The sequence below is a fragment of the Channa argus genome, chromosome 1, assembly GCF_033026475.1.
Source record: "Channa argus isolate prfri chromosome 1, Channa argus male v1.0, whole genome shotgun sequence".
NCBI lineage: Eukaryota > Metazoa > Chordata > Actinopteri > Anabantiformes > Channidae > Channa > Channa argus.
Window position 1 is genome coordinate 41,395,387 of NC_090197.1, and position 26,521 is coordinate 41,421,907.

Consider the following 26,521-nt stretch of genomic DNA (forward strand, 5'->3'; position numbering starts at 1 on the left):
TCTTTTAATAGAGTCAGAAAAGGTTGCAACAATACAAGCTTCATTCCCTTCCCTGAAAGTTTAAGTATACTTCGTAGGGCCCTTAAACGGGGCCTCCCAAGTTTCCTTTGCTATCGCTTCTGGGCTGGAAATGACGTTTGTGTCCTTTCAGCCAATCATTGCTCTCCGTCTCGGGATCTATTAAATCACAAACTGCACGCGCGAACGATGAAAATTGTTGTTAGGTATCGCTGGGAACTGCGTATTTTAAACGTCATTGCAGCATAAAGTAAGTGTTCGGTAACTACTGAAACGTCTGGGTAATGTTTGAGCACACGCCATTTTACTACTAATCGTTGACAACATGGGTAATACGTATTTAAGGAAATTACGGAAGTATTGATTAAGTTAGCCACCCTAGCATAATGCTAAGAGTCACCCGTAAATATAGCGTAAGCTAGCTTAGCTCCCTGGGTTATTTGTAAACTCTAAGTAAACTAGTGGAAAATCGGCCTCAACATTCGCTTTGTAGGTAGGTGTGATACATTTATGGATATCAGTTAAAATAGCTGTAGTTTAATAAAGAAGGTACCATAGTTATTGTACGAAATATTGTTGCTCACTGCTTATAGCTTTTAACTAAGGCTAATACATTCATATGCGTAACAGTTTCTATTGGGTCACAGTATTCTAACGTAACACGGTAACACCACTCTTCAAAGGACAGTCATTAGATTTTATTTGTGAAGCATCTCGTAAGTAGCTGAAATTGCAGGTTGAGGTCGGCACATGAACTGTACCTAATGTTATAGTTTTACACCATGCGCCAGTGTCTTCACTGGTTTTGATGTGATTGAGCAGCATGGTTTGTTGCTTGACAGAATTAATGTTGCATTCATTTACACTTAGCAAATTGTAGAGGCAGGCTTCCTCGTGTTCAAAAATGTACAGGTTCAGAATATTTGTGCTTGTTTTTCTCCATTTAATATATTTAATAAACCTTGCTTGACAGTGGCAGCAGTGCTAAGATACAATTAAGTGCGAAGCTTTCCACCCTCTTACTTTGAAATGGAAAAAGCAAAACAAATATTTTTTTTCCATCAATATAAACTTTAATTTGAAGAACATGGCAAGTAAGCAATCTATTATACAGCTATGACATGGGTACATGGAAGAATACAAATGCTGCTCCAAGAGCAGAGGTTGGAATAGATTATAAAGGCAAAGTCTGGACTTTAGAAACAGGTATTCAAACATTTGACTTTTTGACTATTTTACTTAACTATTTTACTTTAATTTTCTTTTTATACACTCATTGATCTTTGGTACTTCTGATAATGAGGGAACGTTTGTACTAGCTGCGTGCATCAAATCTTTGTTTTACTCTTTTTGCCTTTTTAAAGTAAGGGGATCCAACCCTTTTTACTTCAGTCACTTTGTGCTGCGCTAATAATGCCATTTTTTATACTTTTAAGGCTATTTTATTATTCATTTAAAGCTAATAAAATTAGTAGATTGTCATCAAAAAAATCTTGAAACTGCTTGACTCTCAGATACATTTTTGCGATACCGGTATTCATTTATTTATTTGGCATGATGGACCAGGGAATGATTTTTAAATAATGTAATGTCTTGTGTAAAAAGAAAATAAAACTGTGCATTGTACAAGCTGATCTTTCATATCAATAAAGTTGGATTTGTGTAGGTGAATTGTGGCGCTAAAGGGGCCAGAAATGACTGCAAGTAACAATGCTTCAGTTCTTCAAGGTACAGTACACCATCTTAGGTTTACTAAAGCTAATTCAGGCTGAATGTATGGATTATGAGTCACTTGTTTAATGTATCTGCAGGTGTTGTTGCCTACGTTGATGTATGGTCATCAGATAAAACAGCCAACTATTCAAAACCATTTGTTCAGCAGCTTCAGGAAATGGGAGCTCAGGTGAGACTACAGTGCACATAAACCAACTGGCACCATATTTTATAGAATTTACTGACAATACATCATTGTATTTTAAAAAACTAAAATGCCTTTTCTTTTACAGATATCAAAAACATTCAGTAAACAAGTCACACATGTAGTCTTTAACAATGGTCATCTGGCCACATGGAGAAAAGCCAAGAAAAGCAATGTGAGGCTTGTGTCTGTTCTCTGGGTAGGCAGGTGAGAGTAACACTGAGAGTTGTGTACCTTTTTATAAACTTGAACAATTCTGTAATATGTAATTAATTTTAACTTTTACAAATATTACAAGATTTCTTTTCTCAACTATGAATTTCCTAATGGGGCTTGTTCTTGGTGAAAAATGTCCAGATGTTATGATGATGGGGTGCATGTGGATGAGGAGCTGTATCCAGCCTTAAATGATGAAAGCAATCCAGTTTTGAAGAACAAGAAAGTGAGTAAGATCAGATTTACATGTAATATGTAAGTTGTTTACACAGTTTACGCTCTTAATATAAATCAGGCTTCATTTATACATTTGAATTGCAAAGCCTGGGCTATCAAAAGCTGCTATTTATTTTGAAGAGCTGGCCTTGCTGCCGAGCACCCAATGCAGAGAACTTAAGATTCAACAGGGGCCAAGTTACAGTCCAGCTACTGCTAGACAGCATGACAGTGTTGGACATCTGTTTGTTTACTGTTATAATTTTGAGCCACTGACAGGTCTTCTCTTGATTTGATTAGAATCTGTATACTTGTGTGTCAAGTAGTAATATTTTATTTGTTGATCTATCTTAATATGTTTTCTTGGATTCACGTAGCATCGTTGCATGCAGCCAAAGGACTCTCCAGAGAGGACCCCTGAAAATGACAGACGTATGAGGAAAAAATTGGACAAGATGATGAAAGACCTTGCTCCCAAACAACCTCTGGGTAAAAGATTATTTTTATGTTTATTTTATTAAAACCAAAAACTTTTAATGGACCTCACATTTATTTTTATATAGATACAGACGTGTCGCCCATCATTATCGATGAAGAGAATGGAATAGTTTATAGTCCTGCATTAAAAAGATCGGATTATATGGCACAGCGTTTGAAAGACATGAAAGAGAAAAGAGAAAACCTGTCACCTACAGGTATGTGAAGCAAGTGGCAGTTTTACATGCAGATAAATCAACAAAACCTCAAAGTATTTCAGATATATAAAAAAATCAGTTAATTCACCTAGTTTTACTATCTTTCAGCCTCACAAATGGTTGAATCCTCTTCACCCACTGGATTGAAGCCTTCCCTTGGGAGCACACCAACTGTCTTCAAAATAATATGTAAGAAAATTGATTGTTATACTTTTGTTACTAATCAATGTGAAATTGCACAGTAGTTTTTATGTTTCCTAACTCCTAATCTCAGTTTCTAGGGAAGGGAAAGGTGGAGACCTTGCTCTGCCTGCATTTCTAGTATGATTTAATAAATGATCTAAAATAAGAAGCAATGTAAAATTTAAATATATATAACTTATAGTCAAAATGCTATTTGTGTGGTTTTCTACGACTTTGGTTTAGTAAGTTTTTAAGGCACCCTACGGATCAATCTGCAAAAGAATGACTACTAGAAATGGCAGAAACAGGAACATTGGTCACCCATCTGAATCATCTTATGAATTTACAGTATTTACTGGTATTTTGCCCTGATTTCCATTTGTAACAGTAAAGACCAACAAAGTATCCCGGTCTCTATAATATGCTGTATGACAACCTTAACGCATCAACCTGTTGTTTACTTTGGCTTTCCACCATTCTATGGTGGACACGTTGCATAAAATCTAGATGTGCGGGCTTTTGAAGTGAGAACACCTGTCTGTGGTTTTACATGTTAGGGTCCGTGTAAATCAAGCAAAATACACAAAAACAGATTAATTAACTTTATTATTGTTATTTGTTTTAATACAGATGAACAGTCAGATGATGATGCCAGTACTTCTGTTGCTGATCCTGGTTATTCACCAAATGAAGAAGGCAGAACACAAGCTGACCAGTGGAGTAGCTCTGAAAAGCCTTGGCTCTCTCCTTGCCATGATTTGCCAAGGCGCATTTCAAGTGCTTTGAAATGTCCTGACTTTGAGGACACAAAAGATGATGAAGGAAATAGAAAACAAAAGTCAAGAAGGACCTCAGTCAGAAAAAGAATATCAGAGAAACACAAATTCTCAAGTTTATTGGAAAGTTCTTGCCAGAAAAGGAGATCGGGAGACAGCAAGGAGACATTCCAGTTAAAACCATCAAGTCCATCACCTACTGTATCTGAAAAGGGAAAGCAAAACATTAAAGCTGCTAAATCTTTCACAGAGACTAAGGCATCGGGACATGTTTGTCCTGATGCTGTGAATTCTACTTGTCCCACATTACCAGCTGTGTTAGGTGATGCTGCTGTTGAACTGTCAAAAGAAACTGCTGCTTCCCTTAGAAAAAAAGAAAAGAATGTACCCCAAAGGGCCAGATTGTCAGTTTCCACTTTGGTACAATCTTTGACCATATCTGGTCATTCTAAAAGTGGTTCTTCAGATTCTACTAATGGAGATGATAGTGTATTTGAAGACTATTTCTCCCCAGCTAACCACCACCAGAGCTCAAAAAGACCTATTTTGCCTAATTTACATGTGGAGAGAGACATTCAGATGGCTTTTAGGCTGGATCCTGCCCCAGCTAAGAGAAAACAAAGAAGAAGTGAAAGCACTGGATCTGAAACAAATTCTATAAAGAAGAGGAAACTGGAAGAAAGGCATAGTGGCAAAAATAAAAATCTGCAATCTGATGAAAGCAGTGAGCCTCAAAATCAGGATGTTAAAGAAGCTGTGCCTCCATTGGATAGTCCCAATGCCAATGTTACAATTGTGCCAAAATGTCGAGGACAAAGTACCTTGTCATTTACAAGAACCAGCACAACTATAAGTGACACACGGAGAAGAATATCTTCATCAGTTCAACCAACATTCACATACATAGAAGCTAAATCAGTCAGAGAGCCAGAGAAAAAGTCTGATATAATTTCTCACACCGTAGAAAGTGAGTAGGCTGTCAACTTAGAAAATGTACTGTACTGACAATTCCCAGATTTACCCTGCTATTTCTTGTTTGTGAACTGACCAAAACAATTGTGTGTGAACTTCTACAGTGGTGATTTGTAACTGTGCCATTAATCCTTGGGTCATTTACTCTATGTGGTTTCAAAAATCTAGCTTTTCCAGATGTTATATTTTAAAGTGAAGGATAAATAACATAAATAAATGAGGCACTTTCATGTGAATATTTTGACTATATTCTGTGTATGTGTTGAATTTAGATGTGTTTTCCCTGTGTCTCTGTAGATGTCACCTTTTTTCCTCAATTCAAATACTTACAAACGCCTTAAGTTTTCCTGCTGGAGTGTATTTATTTGACTGTGAAGTTTACTTCACAAGGTCTACGTTTTACCTAGTGAATTGAAAGCTGAAACCAAAGACCCTGAGTGCAAGTAGTGAATTATGATTCACCTCGAAGCCTTCTTCACTATTGAGTTTAAGTGTTTAATGATAAATTTTGCAGTTTTAGAAAACTGGATTTTTATTAATCTTAATCTATGTATTAAAACACCTGCCAACATAGCATTTTGATTACATGTAGATGTTTCTTTTGAACTACAGATGAAAATATTTACTCTGACATCTTTGAAGAGGACAAAATTTGGGACTTGTTTTTCTTTAAATTTAATTAATCAGTTCTTTAAAATGGATATCATCTTACTTATTCTATAAAATATAAGCAAATAATCTTATTGGTGGTAATTTTGAGGTGGTGGTATGTTGTTGTAAAAATGTTATCCACCAGGTGTGAACGGAACTCAACAGAGATGAACTAATATGAATACATACACACATAAACAGCTCTTGCTGTGAGATAGCTTGAGTTACATCCCCCCTCCCCGTTGTCAATTGTTTTTCTTGTTTTCAAATCTAGGCAAAGGAAATGAAGGTACAGTTGCAGCTGGTTTAACGGAGGTCCCCTCTGAAGACGAAGAAAATCACAATAAGCAAGTCAGCTTTGGTCCTCAGATGATGGTGAACAAAACAAAGGTAAAATGATGTCATACTATTTAAATGCCTGAGTTGAATTGTGTGATGTAGCTTGAATTATAATAATTTTAATTCTTTTTACACTAAATAGGTTCTCCTTAAAAATATGTGTGAAGGAATACTACAATTCAGTTTTATAGTTTAGAAACATGCTTCATTGTTCACTCCTTTGGGTTTAGCTGAATTGCAGATAGCTGCATTTTGATAGTTCACATCTGACATTCATTCATGTGACATTCATTTTTACTATTAGTTATATTCTTATTGTCTGACACCCTTGGTTTTCTGTTATATAGGAACCAAACTAAACAGCAGTAGCTTGTACCTAATTCCTTTTAAAGTCTTTCCGCTGTAAGGTCATACATTTCCATAGCTGTGGGCGTTTGATGCATCTAGCCAAGTGTTTCTGTCTGGTCGTAAGGGTTTCCTGTGTTTTGCCTCTGTGATAGTAGCATACAACTTCCTTATTTGTGAAATGCACCTGGGCTCTGTTTTCGTTACACTGGTAACCCCAGCAAGCTGGAGCTGAAAAAGGCCAGATGTGACGTAATCTCCATGCAGGGAGCTGTTATTGGTTGACTTTAGTGAAGCCTGATTACTTAGTTGTTGTCTTGCTGCTATCAAAGTCAATATAATATTGATGTCAAAATATAGGATTAGGTTTACTTGTAACTTTGGTTTAACAGGAAGGGCAGGAGAAGTTGCTTCTACCATGTTTATACAGCATTAACTGCTATGAGCTAATGTATTTGATGTTTGTATTAGGTGTTCTGCAGCTGTAATAAGTGAAAATTATTATTTCATTATTTATAATTAGCTCTGAAAACTCTAGCTGATCTCAACGTTTGCATTGATCCAGAATCTTCATTTCACAATAGTGTCAATTTCAGTGTGAACAAAGCAGTAACCTTTAAGAACTAGTCATACAGTGAAGAATTTCCTTCATTTGTGCTCAGAGCATTTGTGCTCACAGACCATCCTGCAGTTCACACCAACTTTTTGTTTGAGGCTCATTATGTGCAAGTCATTCTTTAATGCCTGCTTTCTTGTACCCCTGCCAAAATGTGTCCAAACTGCACAAGATAAGCCAAAGTCCCCCTTTGAGGAGCCCTTAGAACAAATCTCCATAGTTCTTAACTTAATTGTAAACCCCCAAATGAACTTTTAGCTTTTTAGCCTGTCAGGACATCTGCAGAGCAGAAGTAATGCTAATTGGTAACCAACTTAATGTCACCCCAACTTGCTTATCAGGGATAATGTGATGTGTGGCCGGTGTGGGTGGGGTTTGCGGACTGTTTTGGCACCACTGTGTTCAACAGGCCTTAACCCCTGACTTCCAGCTGGGAGACCAGATATCAGATCCTGACAGGAAAGGGCCTGGTGGTCCTGTTTGTAACTGCTCTTCAGGTGTTTGTGTTGATGATAACTCACTGCATTGCCAAAGTACATGACTGGATGGACCACAGTTGCCAGGTTACACCTTTACAGTTATGTTTCAGTGGCTCTGAATATGTTTTTTCTTTAGTCATGACCTTGATTTTAATTTCCTTTTTGGCCTATGCAGCTATATAGCCAGAAGTGTTATTAAAAGTGCACAGTCTGTCAGATCTATTCATTGCTGTATGACTCAACAAAGCATCTCACAATGAGGTTAGACCCCCCCAAAAATATAATATTCATTAAAATATCAAGTTACTTTGCATTTTAGTTATGAATGTAGTTTTATCTTGGCTATTTTAAAGTGTATTTACTTTTTGCATGGAAGTCAATGATATCCCTACTTTTTTGTGCTTTCTACAAAACAGACCAAACAAATTATTTTAGAGCTGTGCCTATATCAACACATTAAATGATTCAGTCATGCAAATATTCATCTTCAAGAAATATGTAGTGCATTTAATTCATATCATTCCCCCTATTCCAATAGCCTTTGTTTTTGTAATTCATTACAACTGATTAGCTTAAAGTAAAAAAGTTACCTAATGCCATGAATTTTGTGTGTGTATCTTTGCTTCAGGGTGTGAAAACATTGGTCATGACAAGCATGTCCACTGAGTAAGTACCTCAAAAAGTACAAGTTAGATGTCACCAACCTTAGATAGTTTTAGTGGATGGTGATCAAATGGGTAACATAGTTGTTTTCTAATCTCTTGTAGGAAGCAGCAAACGGTTGTTCAGGTGGTGAAAGCCCTGGGTGGTTTTACAGTTGTTGACCGAGTTTGTGAGAGCACAACTCATGTGGTTTCTGGGAGTCACCGGCGGACTCTCAATATTCTGTTTGGCATAGCACGTGGCTGCTGGATCCTCTCTTTTGAATGGGTATGCAGGTTCTAAATGTTTGGAAGCCATTACATCACATTATTAAAAACAGAATATGAAGTCAAATCCTTCTCCTAATTTCTGTTTTTCTTTGTGTAGATCCTTTGGTGTTTGGAGCAAAGGCAATGGATTCCAGAAGAACCATATGAACTCTCGGACCAATTTCCTTCAGCACAGGTGCGTGCCAGTACTTTTCCTTAAAAGATTGGTTGCAAACCAAGAAAACCGCAACAACGTTTCCCAGATTCTAAGGATAAACCTTTATTCCAGTGTGCAGCAATTGATAGAGTAAGGTTCTGTCAAAATACGTCTCCAGGACAATTTCAAGCTCTATATGAGGAGATGTTCTATGAACTGGACTTTCTAAGCACATGCACCAAATATCAACTTTGAAAGGCCTGGATTCAAGAGCAGACAATGTTTGGGCTAATAGAAATTATCAAACGTGTCATGACACACTAAGCTGCAGATTTAGTGCTAGATAAATAAAGTTAAGGGCACAAGCTTAAATACCTTTTTTACTGCATTATATTTGGCAAACAATCGTCATTGTTTTACTCTGCATATATACAAAAAAACTTGTAAACTGTTAAATTAATTGTTTACATGTCTTTATTTTAATAATTACATATGTTTTTAACATATAAATAATATATACAAATTTAATAAAGACTAGTGAAACCAAAGTGGAGGAAGTTGGATGGAAACCTGTTAATTTTTATTGCTACTCATTCTTTTTCATTTCATTTGTTTTTCCTGAAGCATCCTGTTTGAAATGTGGATGTTGCCTCCTCCTGAACTTGTCATTCATAAATTGCTGTCCTCTCCTGCCACTGTGAGGGAAGGCACAGGGTCTTGATGAAGACAAATGTCAACACATTTCCTCTTGAAATTATGTGATGGCTTTTGTTGTGACAGACAAAATATTTTTATGTCCCCACGGCCATCTGTTATTGCTTCATTCTTATGGATGTGTCCAGCAATTGGCAACCCACATGCTTCCCTCTTTTATTCAGTTCCTGTGGCTTGTGGAATGCAGTGTTGCCTTCAGCTTTTGTCAGGGATGCAAACTAAATTAATAAGTATTGTTTGAACACACTGACTATGTGTGACTTGGGAGAATTTTGAGAGAATGTATTTTTATCGTAATTTATATATTTATTTGTGTAAAGATTTGTGCATTCATCAGAATCTTCATTCTTACAATGCAGAACTGGACCATTGCAGAGAAGGAATTAAGAGTTAAAGCTTATCTCTGCCTTGTGGTTGTGTTTAATATTCAACTTCAGTTATGTTAGGAACAGATTAAGCATTAGAGTCAAACACTAACAAAACCCAAAGTCCGTGCTTAACGGTGAGAAATTACTCACTTGTAGAACTTTTTATAAATTCTGCATTTCTGCTTCAAAGAATACATCACATAAATAAAAATACATTCCCAAAAGGCTGCAAAAGATCACCTTCCTGTATGAGCACATGTAAGGGTACTGCAGAATTATATTCAAATACTTCCACTTAATTTAATAAATCTAGTTAGAACTAGGAGGTGCTAGATTCATAAAAAGTTTCTCTATGATAAACAATAATGTTAAATATTGACCTTAAAATCTATTTATAAATAACAAATGTACATACATTCTCTAGAGAAAAATCTATCTTACGCTAAATGTTATCATTTGCATTTTAGGCATTGAAAAAAACCTTTCCAGAACATTTTACAAACACTTGAGCCAGTTGTTTACTGTATCTGCATGTTGTACCATATTGTGTTTTTATAATAGTATAGCCAGCTTTTATTTAAAACATAGGTAAATGTGTGCTTAACTTATATTAAACGCATTTAAGAAATTAAATTAAGTAATGTCACATTTCACTCTGGCTTATTCTGTCTGGTTAGCTAACTCAGTATAGTTACTTAACTTAGGTATGTAAACCCAAGGTAGGTAATCTACCTTGGGCATAGTTTTTTTCTAGTACAGATATAACTTTGTCAGTCCATGTTCCCAACGTTTTTTTGCAACAACCCATTTGATTCAAATGATTAAACAAATATAAATATTCACAAAATACATCTATGCAAAATTATATAAAATATTTTCATGTAGTTTAGCTCCCTTGAGAATTTAAATTTTTGGCCTTCTTGTTTTTTTTACGCAGATTTCCTTCTCACTGTAATCTCAGAATGTCACTTCAAACGGGCCCTTTGAAGTCTTCTGGTCTGATCATCATTGTAGTGGTATTTAGAGAGTAGCCTGAGCCTTTCCAATAGTACCATTTAATTCCATTGAAGCGATTTGTGTTTTGGCCTTGGTGGTAATACATCCCATTCAAATTGGAAGGCCCACAGGCATCAAACCACCAACCTAGAACATACAAAAAAACTTTCATTTTGTCAGACAGTGCAGTGCATATAACTCAGTACAGTAGGCTTGGGGATTGTGATTGATGCATTTTCTAGAGAAGAAGCTTTGTCTCCTTAACTTTTGACAGCTTCTTCTGTGACCAGTACATATGTGCATTTTTAGCATAGGCGCAACTATGGAATAATCAAAAATTCCAAAATGTAAAGCCCATTTCAGAGCCTAGCCATTGTTGTATCCTCTTGTGATGGTTGTCTAAAGTGGCATCACCTGAGTTACACATTTATGGGCTACACCTAAACAGGTCAGTCAATGGCTTTCAGCTTGTCCCTTCGTGGGTTGCCACAGCAGAATGTGATCCTTTCTAGTTTTTACACCAGGTGCCCTTCCTGCCACAACCCTCTCATTTTTTTTTTTTTGTCCGGGGTGGCCTTTGGTGGCTGGTCGGGGCCACACCTTGTGGGGTGGTATTCAAACCTGAGGCCTTCTATATCCCAACCTGCTCTACAACTGAGCCACCAGGCCCCCCGGGTACACCTAAACAGTTAATTGCAATAATTTCAATATGGCTTTTACAATAAATTGTATATTCTACAGCCTTTTGTTAAACCTTATAGCTGCATTACTGCATTACTTTTTTGGTTAGAGATTTGCATGTGGATAAAGTGGCATTGAGCAGCAGTGAGAAACTATGCTCATAGCTATCTTGTGAGTTGTGGAATCCATTAACAGAGGTCAGGTTATACTTTCCCCACACAGATTTTTTTTTTCTGTTTCATAACTCTGATTTAAGCGACATCACTTAAAGACCTTATTCAGACTTCCCACAGCTACTTCTAGAACCATGAAAGGTGAAAACTTTTTTGTTTACAAAAGCAGTAATACTCTCCATCAATTTGTAAAAGACTTGGATGTGATATATTCCCTTTAAAGCCATAATAAATGGTTGTATTGTATTGATAAGCATTGTATTGAAAGGTGTATATCTTTAGCTTACATTTATATTTGGATTTACTACATTCATTCAAATAGATGTTCATTGAAAACAGAGTGCTTCATATTTACACTCTTTTTGACTCAGTGCCTGTCAGTCATTATTTTGCATAATTTGAATGGAACTCGCTGTTAGAGACCCCTCTTCAGAAAAAGGGATAGGGTTAGCATTTTCATGCTTTAGTGCTGACTTGGCAGACCACTGTACAGAGGGAGACAAACTTCTGGCAGCCAACTCACTTTAAAGGGAACAGAGAAGGACCTTTAAGCTCTGTTCCCAGGCTATTAATGTCAGCCATTGTAGGGTCTTAATTCCCCAGTGAGTTGATCAGTGATTAACTCTGAGCTAATTGTGGTCTTTGACTTAGTCACAAAAGTGTAGGAGCCTGTAAGATGGCCTTGAACAATTCTGGGGATGTGCCAAGTTTTGAGTGGGTGGGAATTTGTTTTGTAGCATGTGCCTATCACAAATATTGTTTTCCTGATGAGTACAATTATTCAGAAGAAGAAGAAGTTATTTAAAATATGTGTCTTACCCCCTGTAGTCAGTTGTGAACATTTACAAACACATCTATCATTGTCTACATCCTTTGTACTGAAATCACTTCCTGGCTGCCCGATGCTGCTTATTTTGCCCGCTGTTCCACTGTAGCCTTTAAAGTGTATCCTGTAGAATGAAAAGGAAAAATGAAGGAAGGGAGAAGGAAGTCACTGATCGCAGTTCCTCAAAAGGCAACGTCAAACTCAAGTTGTTTGGCTGTAACTTCACCACTAGTGATTCTAAAATTGGTTTTTGGCATAAGGATTAAAGTGTGAGCTATTTTAATTACAGCTTCACTACTGTGTGAATTTAACAATTGTTAACATATTGTTGCAATGATATTTCTATTTATTCCATCCAAAATTTTGCAATGGTATTTGTGCTGTTTTTAAGTTGGAGCTAAATGCACTAAGGGAAAATTCAATTGATCATAGTCAAGAATACATAGGAACTGTATACATTTTGAGCACTTCAAGGTTTCTTTATATAAATTCAGAGGAGACATATGGTCCATTAATGAAATCAGCTTAGGTTTAGAAAGGCAAATCCTTCTATATTGTGTCATTGCCAACACTTTAGACGTAAATGCAATAACATTGTATGTTTCCTATTTTTCAAATAATTGACCACTTTTATTACATTTCTTTAGACTCATGCTAGTACAGCAGGGACCATCCAGACACATTTGTTTTGCTTTTTTAAGAGTAATATAATAAACTAGTCTGTTGTCTTTTGTACTTTTCAGGAGTTAATACATGTACGATGCACCCTAGAAACAGTCTGTGTTTGTTAGAATAAAACATAGAGGGCTGTGGAATTTGTTAATGTTGCACAGCCCGGTGGAAAATCGCTGGTTGAGTGCAGAAACTTCCATTGTTTCTGGACTCATCTTTACCAGCTGAACTATTTGAAGAGCATTAACCTAATAATCAGACTGATATGTTTAACTTAACAATTAACAAAAAAAATCTGATGCAGGTGATGATCCAGATGTTTTATCCAAGCCAGTAGAAAATAACTACAGCCAGAGTTCCTATGTTTTCTAATTCATGTATAAATTACAATACAATTGCGATGTTCTAAACATGGTGTGTCAGAGATGTATACACCTTGGTTTAATTGGTGCCATTAACTGTTACAGCAATTATGTCATAATAATTTTGAGGCTGCAGTTTAATTATGCTCCTTGTCTGAAAATTGGTAACAATGTTTGGTATGTTTTCAGTTTAGCAGATTCCCAAACACCCTCAGGAGACTGGAGCAGCATGATTTGCTTTGTCTTTAATAACTTAGTTGGCTCAAAGCAAAAATAAAAAAACAAATGTTTAGTGATTATCAACGAGGGTTTTTCTTTGATGTTTTCAGTACTACATACCTGTAATTTTGTGCTTCACTGTCAAGTAAAAACTCATCATATTGTGAGAATCCAGAGTTCCCTTCCCAGTCACTCAGCTGAATCCTTAGTTTGTAGGATTGTTGATTTGTCAGTCTGAAGACAAATTCATTTCCTAACCAGAATTCCTCCGTAGGTTCTCCGAAGCCCTGAAACATCAGAACAGAAAAGTAAATAAACCTTGTTGAATACATGCCGTGTGGGATAATTAATAGTGTTTTCCACAAACAAAATAGCAAAGAGACGTGTGCTATTAATTTCTTAGCTATAACACTAAAAGTTATTTTTTGCCTGGAACTAAAATTTTTCATTAGAATGCTGTAACACATTTAGCAATACATTTATTCTAAATTAAATAAATGTGTAGCAAGATAGTAACAAGGATGTATGCCAGCTTTAACTGCAAAGGAATTAGCATGAATCATTTACTATGTTTGATGAACAGGGGTAGTTCTTCTCTTCTTCTTTGGATTGCGCATGCAACATTGAAAAAAATGGCAGGCCTTTAAAACACTGCGAGTCAGTCTGACCATGACATCTGGCTACTGTCTTGGGCATTTTGCATGAGAACTGTAGCCTAGGTTATATTTTTGTTGGGGAAAAATTTTTTCCTGATAGCTTTTACCATTTTGTACTCTTGCCACGTACGATGAAAGTCCACACGACCGTCAAAACGTTTTTGTATCACTGTCCAGCCACCGCCTTCTGTCTCCATGTCACAAAAAGCCTTTAAACATAAGGAAAAATAATAACAAGTGTAATTAATAATTCAAAATTAATGCTCAGTAAAGACTTAGGACTCATTTGTCACAATTTAAAAATGCTGTCTTATTTGAATTTGTTTAGAGTAAATGTCAAGTTTCAGGGAAACGATACAGAATTGAATTCTTGGTCTTTGTCACTGAAAAGTCTCTAAGGGGATCACAGTTATAGCTCAAGTCTGAGACCATTTCGTTCTACATTTCCCACCTTCAGGACAGTACTTTATCCTGAGGACTTTCATTAGTTTGCAGTTTTGTATTTACACGGTTGTGTAAGTAGTACTATGGTTATATAATAGGCACACACATGCATACATGCTCAGTGGGCCAGCAAAACAACCAGGTTGGACTAGTGCTTGATTAGAGTTAAACCAGTTTGCAAGATTGAAATTTGATTACTTTACCTTAACCTCCATTGTAGAGTTGGGTAATGTGAGTGTGTAGACTCCACTTTGGGAGTTTCCAGATTTGTAGACTGCAGCACAGTCGATGAATGTGCTTGGAGTGTCCTGCATCATGACAGTGTTTGTCTCTGTAGAAAAAAATCACTTTATTAATTGACAGTACACCATTATACAGCATTTGTCCCCCTTTGACATGTTCACATTTTGTAACAATAGAAAGGTTGTCTATATCAACGTGACTGCTCCTCAGTGTGCTAAAAAAGTGTACCAGTTTATGGCCTTGTGAAAATAATTAAGACCACTCATAGCATAACACAAGGCCAGCAAATGTTTAGCATAGTTTACTGTAAAGACAAGAAACAGTTAGCCTTAGTATGTTGAAAGACGTGGATTATTTCTTGGCTTTGATCAGTCAGCAGGGAATCTACTTGAGGACCATAAGAAGTTACTCCTCCCAGCCAAGAAGTAATCACAACACTCCCATTATTTTTACACCTTGGGATTTGTGCAGGTTTACTGAGTGACAAAAAGTCCAAGTCTAATGCTAAGCTAAAGTAACAAGCAGCTCAAAAAAGCTTAATATTTAATGGCAAATAGTGAAGAAAGTAGTTATGATTTAGTGCTGTCTCACTTTGAGTGGAGCCTGCAGAAATAGTTTGAATGAGGTTGTTCACGGTGTCCAGTAGCTCCTGCTGCTGTTGCTGCAGGACTGTGTTGTTGGTGGAGACTTTAAACAGCTGTTTCTCTAGCTCGCCTATGATGACAGTCTGCCTCAGTATTAAAGTCTGGAGCTGATCCTTTTCTTCTTGAAGTATCTTCAGCTCCACCTGCCTCTGCTCCTCCATCTCCTCCACCTTTTTCTCTAGGAAGCTGAAGGGAAGCAGATTGAGTTCACCTATGAGCATTGTCTTTGCCCAATGGCCCAACACTGTGCTATTTCCTTACCATAGCAATTTATTTGACACATTATTTAATGTCCTCACCTATTTTTGTCATTCAGCATATTGATTTCATTTGTTTGGACAATTAGTTGTTTTTCCAATTTGGTGGTTGACAGGGAGTTCTCAAGAAGCTGGCGCTCAAGTCGAGTTGTGTGGTGAATTACCTACAATAAACGAACAAGCAATGTAGTTCACAGACAATGTGTCACAGACATAACTTTTAAACTAACCATTTAATGTATATATAAATTTTTTTAAATTCTTTAATAATATGTAAATTCCGTCTATTGTCTTCAAATCATATGTTTTAAATTTGCCTTAAGAAGGGCTCAGGGTTGTTGTGTTTTTTTTAGCTTTACCACACTGCACAGATTGGTCCAGAGTTATAATAATGTATGTATTCTAGTGAAACACTGATCTTCTTTGGACAAATTAATTGGTTGTCTTAATTAGGCAAATTAAAAGACAAATTTAACAATTAAGAAACACATAATTATCCTTAAAATGTTTGGCTAGTCAAAAGCCATTTAAATTTTATTTTTTAAGTTCAACACTGTTTGCACTGTATTATGAACAAACACTTCCAAAATGGAAAAGCATGACAGGAAAGCTCAACCAGATTCCAATACAGCACATATACCTGAACAACGGAAAGCTTTCAAAATCCACCTATTTTCACATACAGACCTATCATATTGCACTAACTCTGGGGTAGGAGACCATTTCCCATTTTGGAGGAACTGAAGTCAGCAAAAAGCAGGTTGTTTACTTAGATTCTAGCTATGTCTCTCCAATAGAGCTGTTGATGACTTTGAACAGACGGATGTCTGATTGTGACAAACTGATAGACCCTCTGTGGGAATACGAGTGTGCTAATAACAGGAAATGCTGTACAGTTGGCTCACATAAGGTCATTGACGTGTAGCCACAATAATAAACTGACGCAGTCATGCCTGTTTTTCCCTTTGCTTATTTCTTTAACACTTTGAAGGGATATTGTTTAATCATTATTATTGTAGCATATCATAGAGCTGTTGGATCTCCACACTCTTTTGTTCTTAAATCTATTTTGCTTTTACACATAGATAGAAGTCAGCTGTTTTGACTTTCTTGGCATTGTATTGCAAAGCAAGGATGTAGTGTTAGGAAAAAACAGAAAGGCCCGGCTCACCTGTGCCTCCACATTGGTCAGTTTCCTTGTTTGCTCTGCAGTTTGACTCAGCAGGTTTGTTCCAATTTCAATCATTGTAGCTGTGTGATTGTGTACAGCAGTCTGTTGAAGTTGGGCCATGTCCTGCTTCATGCTGTCCTGTATATAGTTCTCTAACTGCAAACAAACACAAATAGTTGTCATAGTCATTAACCAGTGGTCTCGTTGACGTATTACCCTGAACTGCATTAATACGGTAGTGCACAGATCTGCTACTAAAATGATGGATTTGGCATGCGTTTCTTTGCTTGAGTTTTGCTCGAGTTGTATCTGAACTAACTGTATATCTGTATATAGTTTTATTACTTTACTCCCTTCTTATACAGCAGCATTAATGGCTGCAGTTGTGTTGAAATTGTTGTAGTTTACTTTGTTCAGTTATTTAGAGCTTTGGGACAGAATTGTCCTATAGCAAAGCATAAAAAAATTGCATTAAATCCTGTCAAATATTTAAAGCCTCTAAAGGCAAAGGCATGAAATGAGAGTGTTTCCGTAGCTAAGCAATTAATAAACTGTCTCAAGTTAATATAAAAGATTTAGAGTTTTCATTTAACCTTGCCATATCTGACATCTTAATCACATGAATAATATAATATAATAATGCTCTTGGGAATGGGAAGGGGGAATTCATCCTCACGAAATTTGTTCTTATCTACCTTACAGTATTGCTAGATTTAGACTAAGACCAATCATTAAGTTATTTCCTGCACGGTGTTCCTGAATGGCAATCAGGTCACACAACTTGTAAACAGGATGGAAATGTTGAGTGAGAAGTTACATCCTTCATGACAGTACAACTCAGTAGAATATCTTTCTCATCTCAGATGAGAATGATCATGCTTGCATGGTTACTTATGTTATGTACTCATCTATTAGTAAGGCAATCCCAAAAAGCTGGACGAGATATTATTTTATTAAAATTTTCTTATAGCAAATCTAACAGCTGCAATTAGTGTTGATTTTGTTTGTCTTCCTCTCTTGGTGTCCTGTTTGTTTGTTCTTGGATACAAACTGAGATGTGTGGAAGATTGTCATTTAAATTGTTGGCAGGATGTCCTACCTAATACTCAGTGATCTAATCAGGTGTTCACTGTCTCAGAGGCGTCAGTAAGGAAAGATTATGTTCCTTATTCACATGAAAGCAACAACACATTGTTTTCCTCAGCTGTCATCAGCAGGTGAAACGTAATTTTCAGAAAGTATATGAGGATGCTCAGATGAATTTAAACAGCTAAATCATATTTTTGGTTGTAAGCTGAACCAAAAAAAAAATATGCAGAAAAAGACATGGCTGGGAATAGTTGGCTACTTTTCTGGAAAAGACAATTTATTTTAGCTGTCAAATGATTGTTATATTACTTGATTATTAGTTGTTATCACAGGGCATTTTTGGGTGCATGGTAGTCTGAAGAGGTAAGTTATATGTTTCAGTTGTATGACTTTTTTTTTAAATACAGGCACATTCCTATTCATGGTCCTGGGGGGGTGAAATCTTTAATGAGATGGAATGGAAACAATTTATACATTGCATCTTTTGAAGTAGATTTAAGTTTCTCAAATGTAAATTAAACTTCCACAAATAAACACACAAGGTTTCTCTGATAAGAGCAATGTAAAATATATTTTCACAGTGTGGTAATAAGGGGTTTAACTCCTGCTACTCTTCTAGTCGCCTATTTAAGGTTTAGGTGATGGTGCTGAAGAATGCGCTCAAACACATCGGTTCAAACTTTCGCAGGTGTTTATTTAGGCTGAGATATGATAACTGTTGGGGCTAAATCATATTGATCTCATGATATTCAAATACAGTGCACTATTTACTTAGTTCATGTACATTTGTGTTTATGTTCTCCATATGTTCCACTTTTCAGCAGTAGGAGAGATGTAATTTTAGTGTTTTTTATCATGTTCCTGAAGTTTTGAAGCTTCTCTACCACACTTAACAACTTTTTCCCAAATATTTTCTGGGTCACTTAGATATTAATGGTCATAACAGATTTGCCTACTGAAAGGGACCAAGCTCTGTTGTTTTTACTTTATTTATACAGTGACATAGAAAGGTATAATATTCAGTAGTGAAATCTGTACTGTATCTGAGTGCTATTAGATATTGTGAGTATTGTAAAAACACTTATGTTCTACAAACAAGTCTTCTATAAAGCAGGTATAAAAGTCAATTTAAAAAGAATTATGTGTTTCGTAAAATGTTACTTTAATCATTTCCTCACAAGTTTTTTTTTTTTTTTTTTGGTGTGCAAATGAATTTACAAAAGAAAGTATTGGACATCTCTATTTAAACTGATATTAAACAGATAAAGTATGGTCCTATGTGTACTGATAAATCTTTGGTATCATTTGGTAATTAATCAGCACTAATTGTTTTTGTGTAATAACTTTGTAACCCATCACTTAATCAGATGTACTGTTGGACTTTATGAAATGGTCACTTGTGTTGTGAATGGATTATTTCTGAAACAGCACTTCAGTTTGTCTCTGTGTGAGCGTAGTTACTGTTTGTCTAGATCATGAAGAACTGCAAAGGCTAGTGCCTCTGAGCTTCCTGTGAAATGGTTCAGGCTTGTTTTATGTTTCGAGATTGGTATTGTGTGGTCAAAAGGTGGGGTGTTCTTGTCTTGTCTGGCTCATCTTGTATAGTTCACGGTGAAGAGAAGGAGCTAGAAAAGCAGGAGTCCACTTCTTTCGCTCGCAAAAGTAATGGTTCAGCAAACTGAAAGAGAAGTACGCATCCCTCATTAGGACACCTGTGTGGAGCCTTTGTCAGCAAACCCATTACGTAATTTTTTACCTAATATATTTGTTTGTTTACACCTTTACTGAATCGAAATTGATTTTCTAAAGAAGAGTCGTTTTTTTTTTTTTAATAAATGCCTCTTTTAAAGAATAGCTCTTGTGCTAGCATAGCATAGCTTTTGTGATTGATATAAAAACAATTTTCTTATTGTTCTGAATGTTAAAACTTGCCTCTTCCATCTGCAGAAGTACATTACATAGGCACTTCTATGATGATTTATAGGGAAATCTAATAAAGTCAACATTACAGTCAAGTTATTTCTACAAGCCATTATAGATGTTTTGCTTTCTTTATAAATCCTGCTGTCAGACGGTTTAAGTAGAAGTGAAGAACAGTCTTCACTGTTCCTTTTTTAGACTTTTAGTTCATTAGTGCATATTGTCCTCTTACACATCATCAGTGCGGTTTTTGTATACATAAATAGACTATTTAACAATAAAACTATTACAGTCAAAACACTGTAATATTGACATCACAGTTTGTTGTATGGATGTCATATTTAGGATATGATACAACTTTACCTTAAGCAGCCACTGTGTGTTGTTCTCCATAATGATCTCTAGTTGTTCCAGTCTGTGGGCTGACTCGTCATTGTCCATAGGTCCATCCTTTTGAACTGGATAGTTGTAGCTGTTGCTCTGTGTTTGGCAGTTTTCCTGCTCAGGCAGCAGAAAGGTGTAGCTACAAGGCCCGTTTTGGATCTGATATTGTCTTTTGCCAACAGCACTAGTTTCTGTCCCAAGGCAAAGGAAAAAACTTAAAGCTAGTATGTTCCTATTCAGCATTTTTATCTAAAAATAAAGTTAGTACGACTATAACCCAGTGGATTTTTAGGTTTTCCCTAATCGTCTCTCAATGACTGAATGTTTTTCCCCAACAGCATCCAAGTGTAAAGAATCCTCTTGAGGGTCTTGCAGATTCCTTTTTATTACCTTTCATTAGTAGGAGGAGAAAAAGCCATCAGGAATTAGAAGTAATGTGTCATTCCCCCTAGGTCACTGGTGCCAGACTGCATGTGCTTGCCTTTCATCAAGCCCCCAACCACTTGTTTGAGCTGCCCATGGCCCCTCTGATTAGCTAACTTTGAGTTTAAACCACTCCCCCCACACTGTGGCTCGTCGCTGTGACAAGCATTGAAGTGGAGATTTCTTTCAGTACACATTCACTGAACAACACAGAGGAGCAGATGCATAAACTCCACATCTTCCACAGCATCCTCAACAATACCTATGTGTTTTTATTGCCGTAGTTGAACAGCTACTCAGGATGCAGCTGTCTAGCTTCAGGACACTCTGGTAGTAGCCGAGTCCACCCCATTCATTGAAAAATACTTCCCGGCCTATGACATATACACTACTATCTTTAAACGTGAGATTCAAAGGAGAAAACCTGCATATTTTTCCTGCTCTGTTCCTGTAAAAAAAACTAGGCTTTTAATAAAAGGAAAGTCTCCTTCAGCCTATATATATATATATATATATATATATATATATATATATCAAAGGTTTTTTTTCATAGCTTCATAATGTCTTAAAATAATCAATACTCTCCAGATCTCAGGTTTACCTATAGTGTGAGGGGTTTTACTATAGCATATCCTTATTTTAGTTTCAGCTGCACCATATTTCATGTTTTGACAGGAAAGCCTTAAATATTTGCCCACTGCTGTGATAGAAAGACTGAAACAGAATTGTAGGAAGTAGGCTGATGTAATAGTTACTGTATAAGGGAAATGCTAAATATTTGAGGCACATTACCAAAGAGGAAGGAATGGTCGCCATTTCAAAAACATTTCAAAAACTTTCAGGTGTTCACTCAAACAGTAGGTTTATTTGTAAAGGTTCTTGTATTTGTGTTTTTATTGAAAGCACAGGAGGGGGAGGGACACAAACATTGTTGCACCTAAATGTGTGTCATTTCCATGGGCTATTCATTCATTTAATCACGGAGCAACATCTTCTTTGTTCCATAAACCAGTGTTTTGTGTGTTTATCAGAGCAAGCCTCTTTCATCTGGTCTCTCTGACTCTTCCTCTAACAAGTCAAAGTTCAGCATCTGTAAACTAGCTACAGGTTTCAGAATGCAGCTAGTTTACCAAATATTTTTGCGTCATTAATTTTCATTTCTCATTTAGAAATATAGTTGCAGATACACTGTAGAATTGGGTGACTTGAAAGATTTAGTTTTAATGCAGCAGGGCATTAAATTATGTAGTTAATAAATGTATACAAGCATATATATATATATATATATATATATATACACATACAAAAACAGTCAAACACAAAAGGGCAACAAAAACACACAAAAACTACATATATACGTATGTATATATGTAGTTTTTGTGTGTTTTTGTGTTTTTCACAAAAACTACATATATACATACGTATATATGTAGTTTTTGTGTGTTTTTGTTGCCCTTTTGTGTTTGACTGTTTTTCCTATGTTTCAATGCCACTTTTCTCTTACATCACACCATAAACGTAGTTGTCGATAATTCTCTTTAAAGTGCACAGTGTGGGTTAATGTGAACCTGACCCTGCCATCTGAAGTCCCTGACCAATCTCTGATTAAGTAAAATCTGTGGGGAAAATAAATAAATAAATAAAGAAGAAAAGAAAAGCTTTAGTTTCTTTAATGGCATTCCACACAGAATAGAACAGATTGGTTTTCTTTACTTTAGCAACTGAGCCCTGCGGGATACAAAGCAGGCCTGTAGTGAGAGTTTGAGTGTCACTCATTAAATCTCAAACCATGCACATAAAACGGCACTGTAGCTTAACTCTGTGTCACTTATAGCTTAGTGAAATAGAAGTTGTTTTAATTAATGTGATTCTGATTAAATGTATTAATCTTCAATATTTTAGATTTAAACTTAAAACATAAGTTGACCCATCTTTGTTAAAGGTGTTTTAAATAAAATACAGCTATGGTTTGTTCAAATACTCAGCAAACATTAGCAGTGATTTAGCAGCGTTTACCAAATCTAACAAAAGCTTGTGTTTCATTTAGTTTTCCAATTGTGATGTTTCAGGGTGTGTTTTTCATGTGCCTCGGCCTCATTCTTACAGTTTTTGCTGTATCACTAGCAGCCACCTTCAGGCCACTTTCAGTACTGAATCTAGATTTAAAATTTGTTGCTGTGATTACTTAGAAATGTGGTTCTTAAGGGTTAAAGTGGGTACTTTATATATAAATATAGTGTTTGTGATGTACAAACAGCTAGCTTTGCTTCACTAGTAGAAAGTGATTATTTAGGCCATTATCATAACCCTTTTTTTTTTAGCTTTTAAGTAATAAGTTATTTTCAATTGATAATATTAAAATAATGAAAGCTGAACTCTGTTTAGGATCCTGGACCATTTATCAGCAGTTTGTATGTAAAGCAGCCCTTTAGATATTTCCATTGTTTTTCTTCAACAGAGAAGCTGAACAGGATCTACTTATCTGTCCTGTTTGAACGTCTCAGAAAAAGGTTATTCGTTTGGTATTTACTTCTTGGTTTCTCTTCACAGATCTGTCGTCTCCAGAGGCATTTGTCTGCTGGGGAGCACCAGCAAGACCTGTTCCAAGGCCAGCCACCCATGTTTGTGTCCCAACATTCCCAGCCACCCACTCAGAGTCTGGTCGAGCTTATCCTACTCTGTGGAGGAACAGTTTGCAAAACTGTGCGGCAGTCAGGTATCTGCATAGGAAAATACAATGGCAGGAGACCAGAGGGCAGCAGGATCCTGTCTGAGCAGTGGGTGCTGGGTGAGACTGGTACTTTTAGTTAAACTCTGAATTAAACGCTAAATTGTTGTACATTATCAATAATAAATGTTTCTCTAATTGTTTGTTTTTACATTTTTTGTTTCAGACAGTATCACACGTTTGAAGCAGCTACCATATGATAACTATGACTTGGCGTGAAAACCTATGAATCATTTTTTGACTGTGAAGTTCCATGCTGGACAGTGCCTGGTCACATCACTTTCTACCTTACAGTGTTCCTCTTGTTCAGGAATATCCTCTTGCTTTGTAAATGGGTTTAGAAGATTTACATAAGTCTTGTCAAATATTCTATTTTCAAAGACTTTGAGTCCTGGTTACCATGGAAACTTGTCACTTCTCAGAACTATCCATCACATACAGACAAAGTCATGACTTCCTGTCAGGGCCAGCCTTCAGGTTATTAGCTTTACTAACCAAATCCAGTCTCAAACTCAAAAGTGTGTCAAAAACAGTGTTCTATGTTATTTGTTTGTTTTCCTAAGTTTTAAGACAAATGACAACTCTGGGTATTAGAGCCTGAAACCCTCCTTATTTTAGAAAAGGTAATAATAATCTGGGAAAAACTACAGCCCCACCTAAAATAAAACTCCGATCCTTCTAAAGTTGATCCTTCTAAAGTTGTTCTTTGAATGTTCTTAATGTCTGCTTTCTACAAACAAATTATCTCTGTTCTGCTGTCATTACAGAGATGGACTTAAGTCTCTGTGACAAGTCAACCTGCTCATGGGCTTCTGTTGACATTTAGCTCATAAACAATAGGGTTTCTGAAATGGTGTTTGATAAATACTTTTAAGAACAATATTTTCTAAATAATATTTGAAAATTTACCATATTTATCTAAACACAAAGGAGCCTCATGAAATAGCATAAAAAAAATGTTCTGAGGCTGGATTTATAGAACTATGTTTGTGGAAATGTGTGGTGTTGTTTTTTACAACAACCTTGATGTTCAAGTTATCTCATTCTATCTTTCTGTAACTGTGAAACATGAAAACCTACTTTTAACATACTGTATGTTGATTTTTGTACCACAAAGTAGCAACCACTACTGTGTAGCAGTGTTATTTGCAACCAGATATGAGAATGAGCCTGATTATTTTTATTTATAACAATGTGATGTTAAAATTATTATTGTATCATACACTTACTGACCACTTCATTAGGTACACCTGTACAATCTAATGCAATCCAATACAGCAGCCCTTCTATGAATTCTACTTTTAAAATATTTCAATTTCTCAGTTCTTAAGTTGAAACTGTCAGAAAGGTGTGGTGCATTATAAAAAGAAGTGTTCAGGAGGTGGCAAAAAACATTAGAACTACCTCTTCTTATAATGCACTTCAGTTCGACTCTAACCACTTTGACCTTAATAATAATAAATAAAGAACTAATACCTTTATTCAGCACAATCACAGATGCGACTTCCTTTAATTGATGATAAAGTGGTGGAATCCTGGTGCTTGCGATGTTATATTTTTAAATATGTGCACAGAGAATATAAAAAGAGAGCGGAATTATCACCTTTCTGGCAGTTTAGACTTAAAATGAAAAATTATTACATTGTCAAATTAGAATTCAAGGCAGAATTGCTGTATTGTATTGCATTAGATTAAACACGTGTACCTGATTAAGTGGCCCGTGTGTGTATAGCAACGTTCTAAAGAAGATAACAATCTGTATACTTATTTTGTGATGTCTTAGTTAATAAAACCCCAACTCAAAAAAATTTGCGATGATGTGTACAATTTAAAAATTGTAGAGTTTAATTGGTGAATCTAAAAATGCCCATAGATGTGAATGGTTGTTTGTCTGTGTATTTCTCTCTGTGGCCCTGCGATAGACTGGCGTTCTGTTCAGGGTGTATCCCGCCTCTTGCTTGATAACAGCTGGGACAGGCTTTAGCCCCACCGTGACCCACATAGGATAAGCGGTGACAGATAATGGATGGATGGAGATTTGTAAATTATTGCATTCTGTTTTTATTTACATTTTACACATCATCCCAATGTCTTTTGAATTGCGGTTGAAAATTCATTTTGCATTCTTTTGCTTTGGTTATTAGTTGACTTTTTTTGTTAAGTGAAGCATCACTTAAACAATTCAGCATATGATAGATCATCATTTAACAGTGTAAGAATAATGCGATGTACTTTTTTTTTTTCTTCAGGTTTTATTAAAATTGAATTGTCATCAGATTAACTGGCAGATTTTTGTTTTCTTATCATAGTATAGGAATATGCCTTTATTACCCTACTGAAGCAACTTGATTTTCAAACAAAGAACCACACAGCTTGTACTAAACACTTGTCAGTCTTATTTGACAGCAGAGAAGGGAAGCAGCGAAAATGTCCTCTAATATAATATTGATGTTAACTTTAAATGTACTAGATTTTTACTTTTGTCAGACTTTTGTATAAACTGACATTATTACATGCAAGAAAATATATAACAAAATAATTAGCCTGGTCGCCTTGTTTCTCAACTAACTTTCAGTGTCGGTTCACCTCCACATTCACACCTTTAGTGCAAAAATGAGTAAATATTTTTTCTGTTACATTTAATTTTTTCTGCAAAATATATAAGTTGAATTGGTAGAATTATTTTGATGATGTATTGACTATGGGCCAATGGAGACCACTAGCTAAAATCATTTCAACATTTAAGAAAGTAAAAGCTCTGTGGTGTGTAAACATTTATTCTTTTTCTTTTAAAACCTAACATATATTTGTTTTTTTAGGCCTGTATATGGTTTTCCTCAGTTGGGGGAGTTTGTTGAGTTATCATGTTTCTTACTTAAAATGTGATCATACTTCAGAAGACCCAAGTGAAAAAGTTGCAGAAAAACTGGTATGGTTCTTTAATGTTGAATCAAGTGGAACTCAAGTCGCGCTCTCTCCTATTGGTTGCCCATCGTTGCTTGGCCAGTCAGCTTCGTCGATGTTACCGGGTGTCGTTACGTAGAGTGAGGCGTGTGTGA

At 36.0% G+C, this 26,521-nt stretch overlaps 2 protein-coding genes across 5 annotated transcripts; one reads left to right on the forward strand and one right to left on the reverse strand.

Annotated features, from left to right (window-relative positions):
* The first annotated feature begins 171 nt into the window (after positions 1-171).
* mcph1 (microcephalin 1) lies at positions 172-25,975 on the forward strand. 4 transcript variants are annotated; one of them, XM_067521816.1, is made up of 15 exons: positions 172-268; positions 1,685-1,746; positions 1,830-1,921; positions 2,025-2,143; positions 2,294-2,378; positions 2,746-2,857; positions 2,932-3,063; positions 3,172-3,252; positions 3,877-4,989; positions 5,920-6,035; positions 8,053-8,090; positions 8,192-8,354; positions 8,454-8,531; positions 23,285-23,531; positions 23,629-25,975. In XM_067521816.1, the coding sequence occupies exons 2-15, from the start codon at positions 1,713-1,715 to the stop codon at positions 23,679-23,681; spliced, it is 2,463 nt and encodes an 820-aa protein (XP_067377917.1). In that variant the 5' UTR covers positions 172-268; positions 1,685-1,712; the 3' UTR covers positions 23,682-25,975. The 4 variants fall into 4 exon arrangements, with proteins under 4 accessions (XP_067377917.1, XP_067377933.1, XP_067377940.1 ...); XM_067521832.1 differs by having other exon boundaries at positions 23,285-23,522; XM_067521824.1 differs by having other exon boundaries at positions 176-268; positions 1,671-1,746.
* On the reverse strand, positions 9,213-20,766 carry angpt2a (angiopoietin 2a). Its single transcript, XM_067521852.1, has 9 exons — positions 20,291-20,766; positions 16,919-17,074; positions 15,790-15,911; positions 15,438-15,676; positions 14,807-14,934; positions 14,267-14,368; positions 13,624-13,790; positions 12,244-12,374; positions 9,213-10,717 (listed from the first exon to the last, which is right to left on the reverse strand). Exons 1-9 carry the CDS (start codon positions 20,552-20,554, stop codon positions 10,545-10,547), a joined length of 1,482 nt encoding a protein of 493 aa, XP_067377953.1. The 5' UTR covers positions 20,555-20,766; the 3' UTR covers positions 9,213-10,544.
* Positions 25,976-26,521: the final 546 nt, after the last annotated feature.

Excerpts from the sequence above, each read along its gene's own strand:
- mcph1 (XM_067521816.1), top strand. The coding sequence starts at position 1,713 with ATGACTGCAAGTAACAATGCTTCAGTTCTTCAAG. Across the intron at positions 1,922-2,024 it reads TTCAGGAAATGGGAGCTCAG|ATATCAAAAACATTCAGTAA; the intron begins GTGAGACTACAG and ends TTTCTTTTACAG. Across the intron at positions 3,253-3,876 it reads AACTGTCTTCAAAATAATAT|ATGAACAGTCAGATGATGAT; the intron begins GTAAGAAAATTG and ends GTTTTAATACAG.
- angpt2a (XM_067521852.1), bottom strand. The coding sequence starts at position 20,554 with ATGCTGAATAGGAACATACTAGCTTTAAGTTTTTTCCTTTGCCTTGGG. Across the intron at positions 15,912-16,918 it reads TGACCAATGTGGAGGCACAG|GTAATTCACCACACAACTCG; the intron begins GTGAGCCGGGCC and ends CGTTTATTGTAG. Across the intron at positions 14,935-15,437 it reads TTCTGCAGGCTCCACTCAAA|AGACAAACACTGTCATGATG; the intron begins GTGAGACAGCAC and ends TTTTTTCTACAG.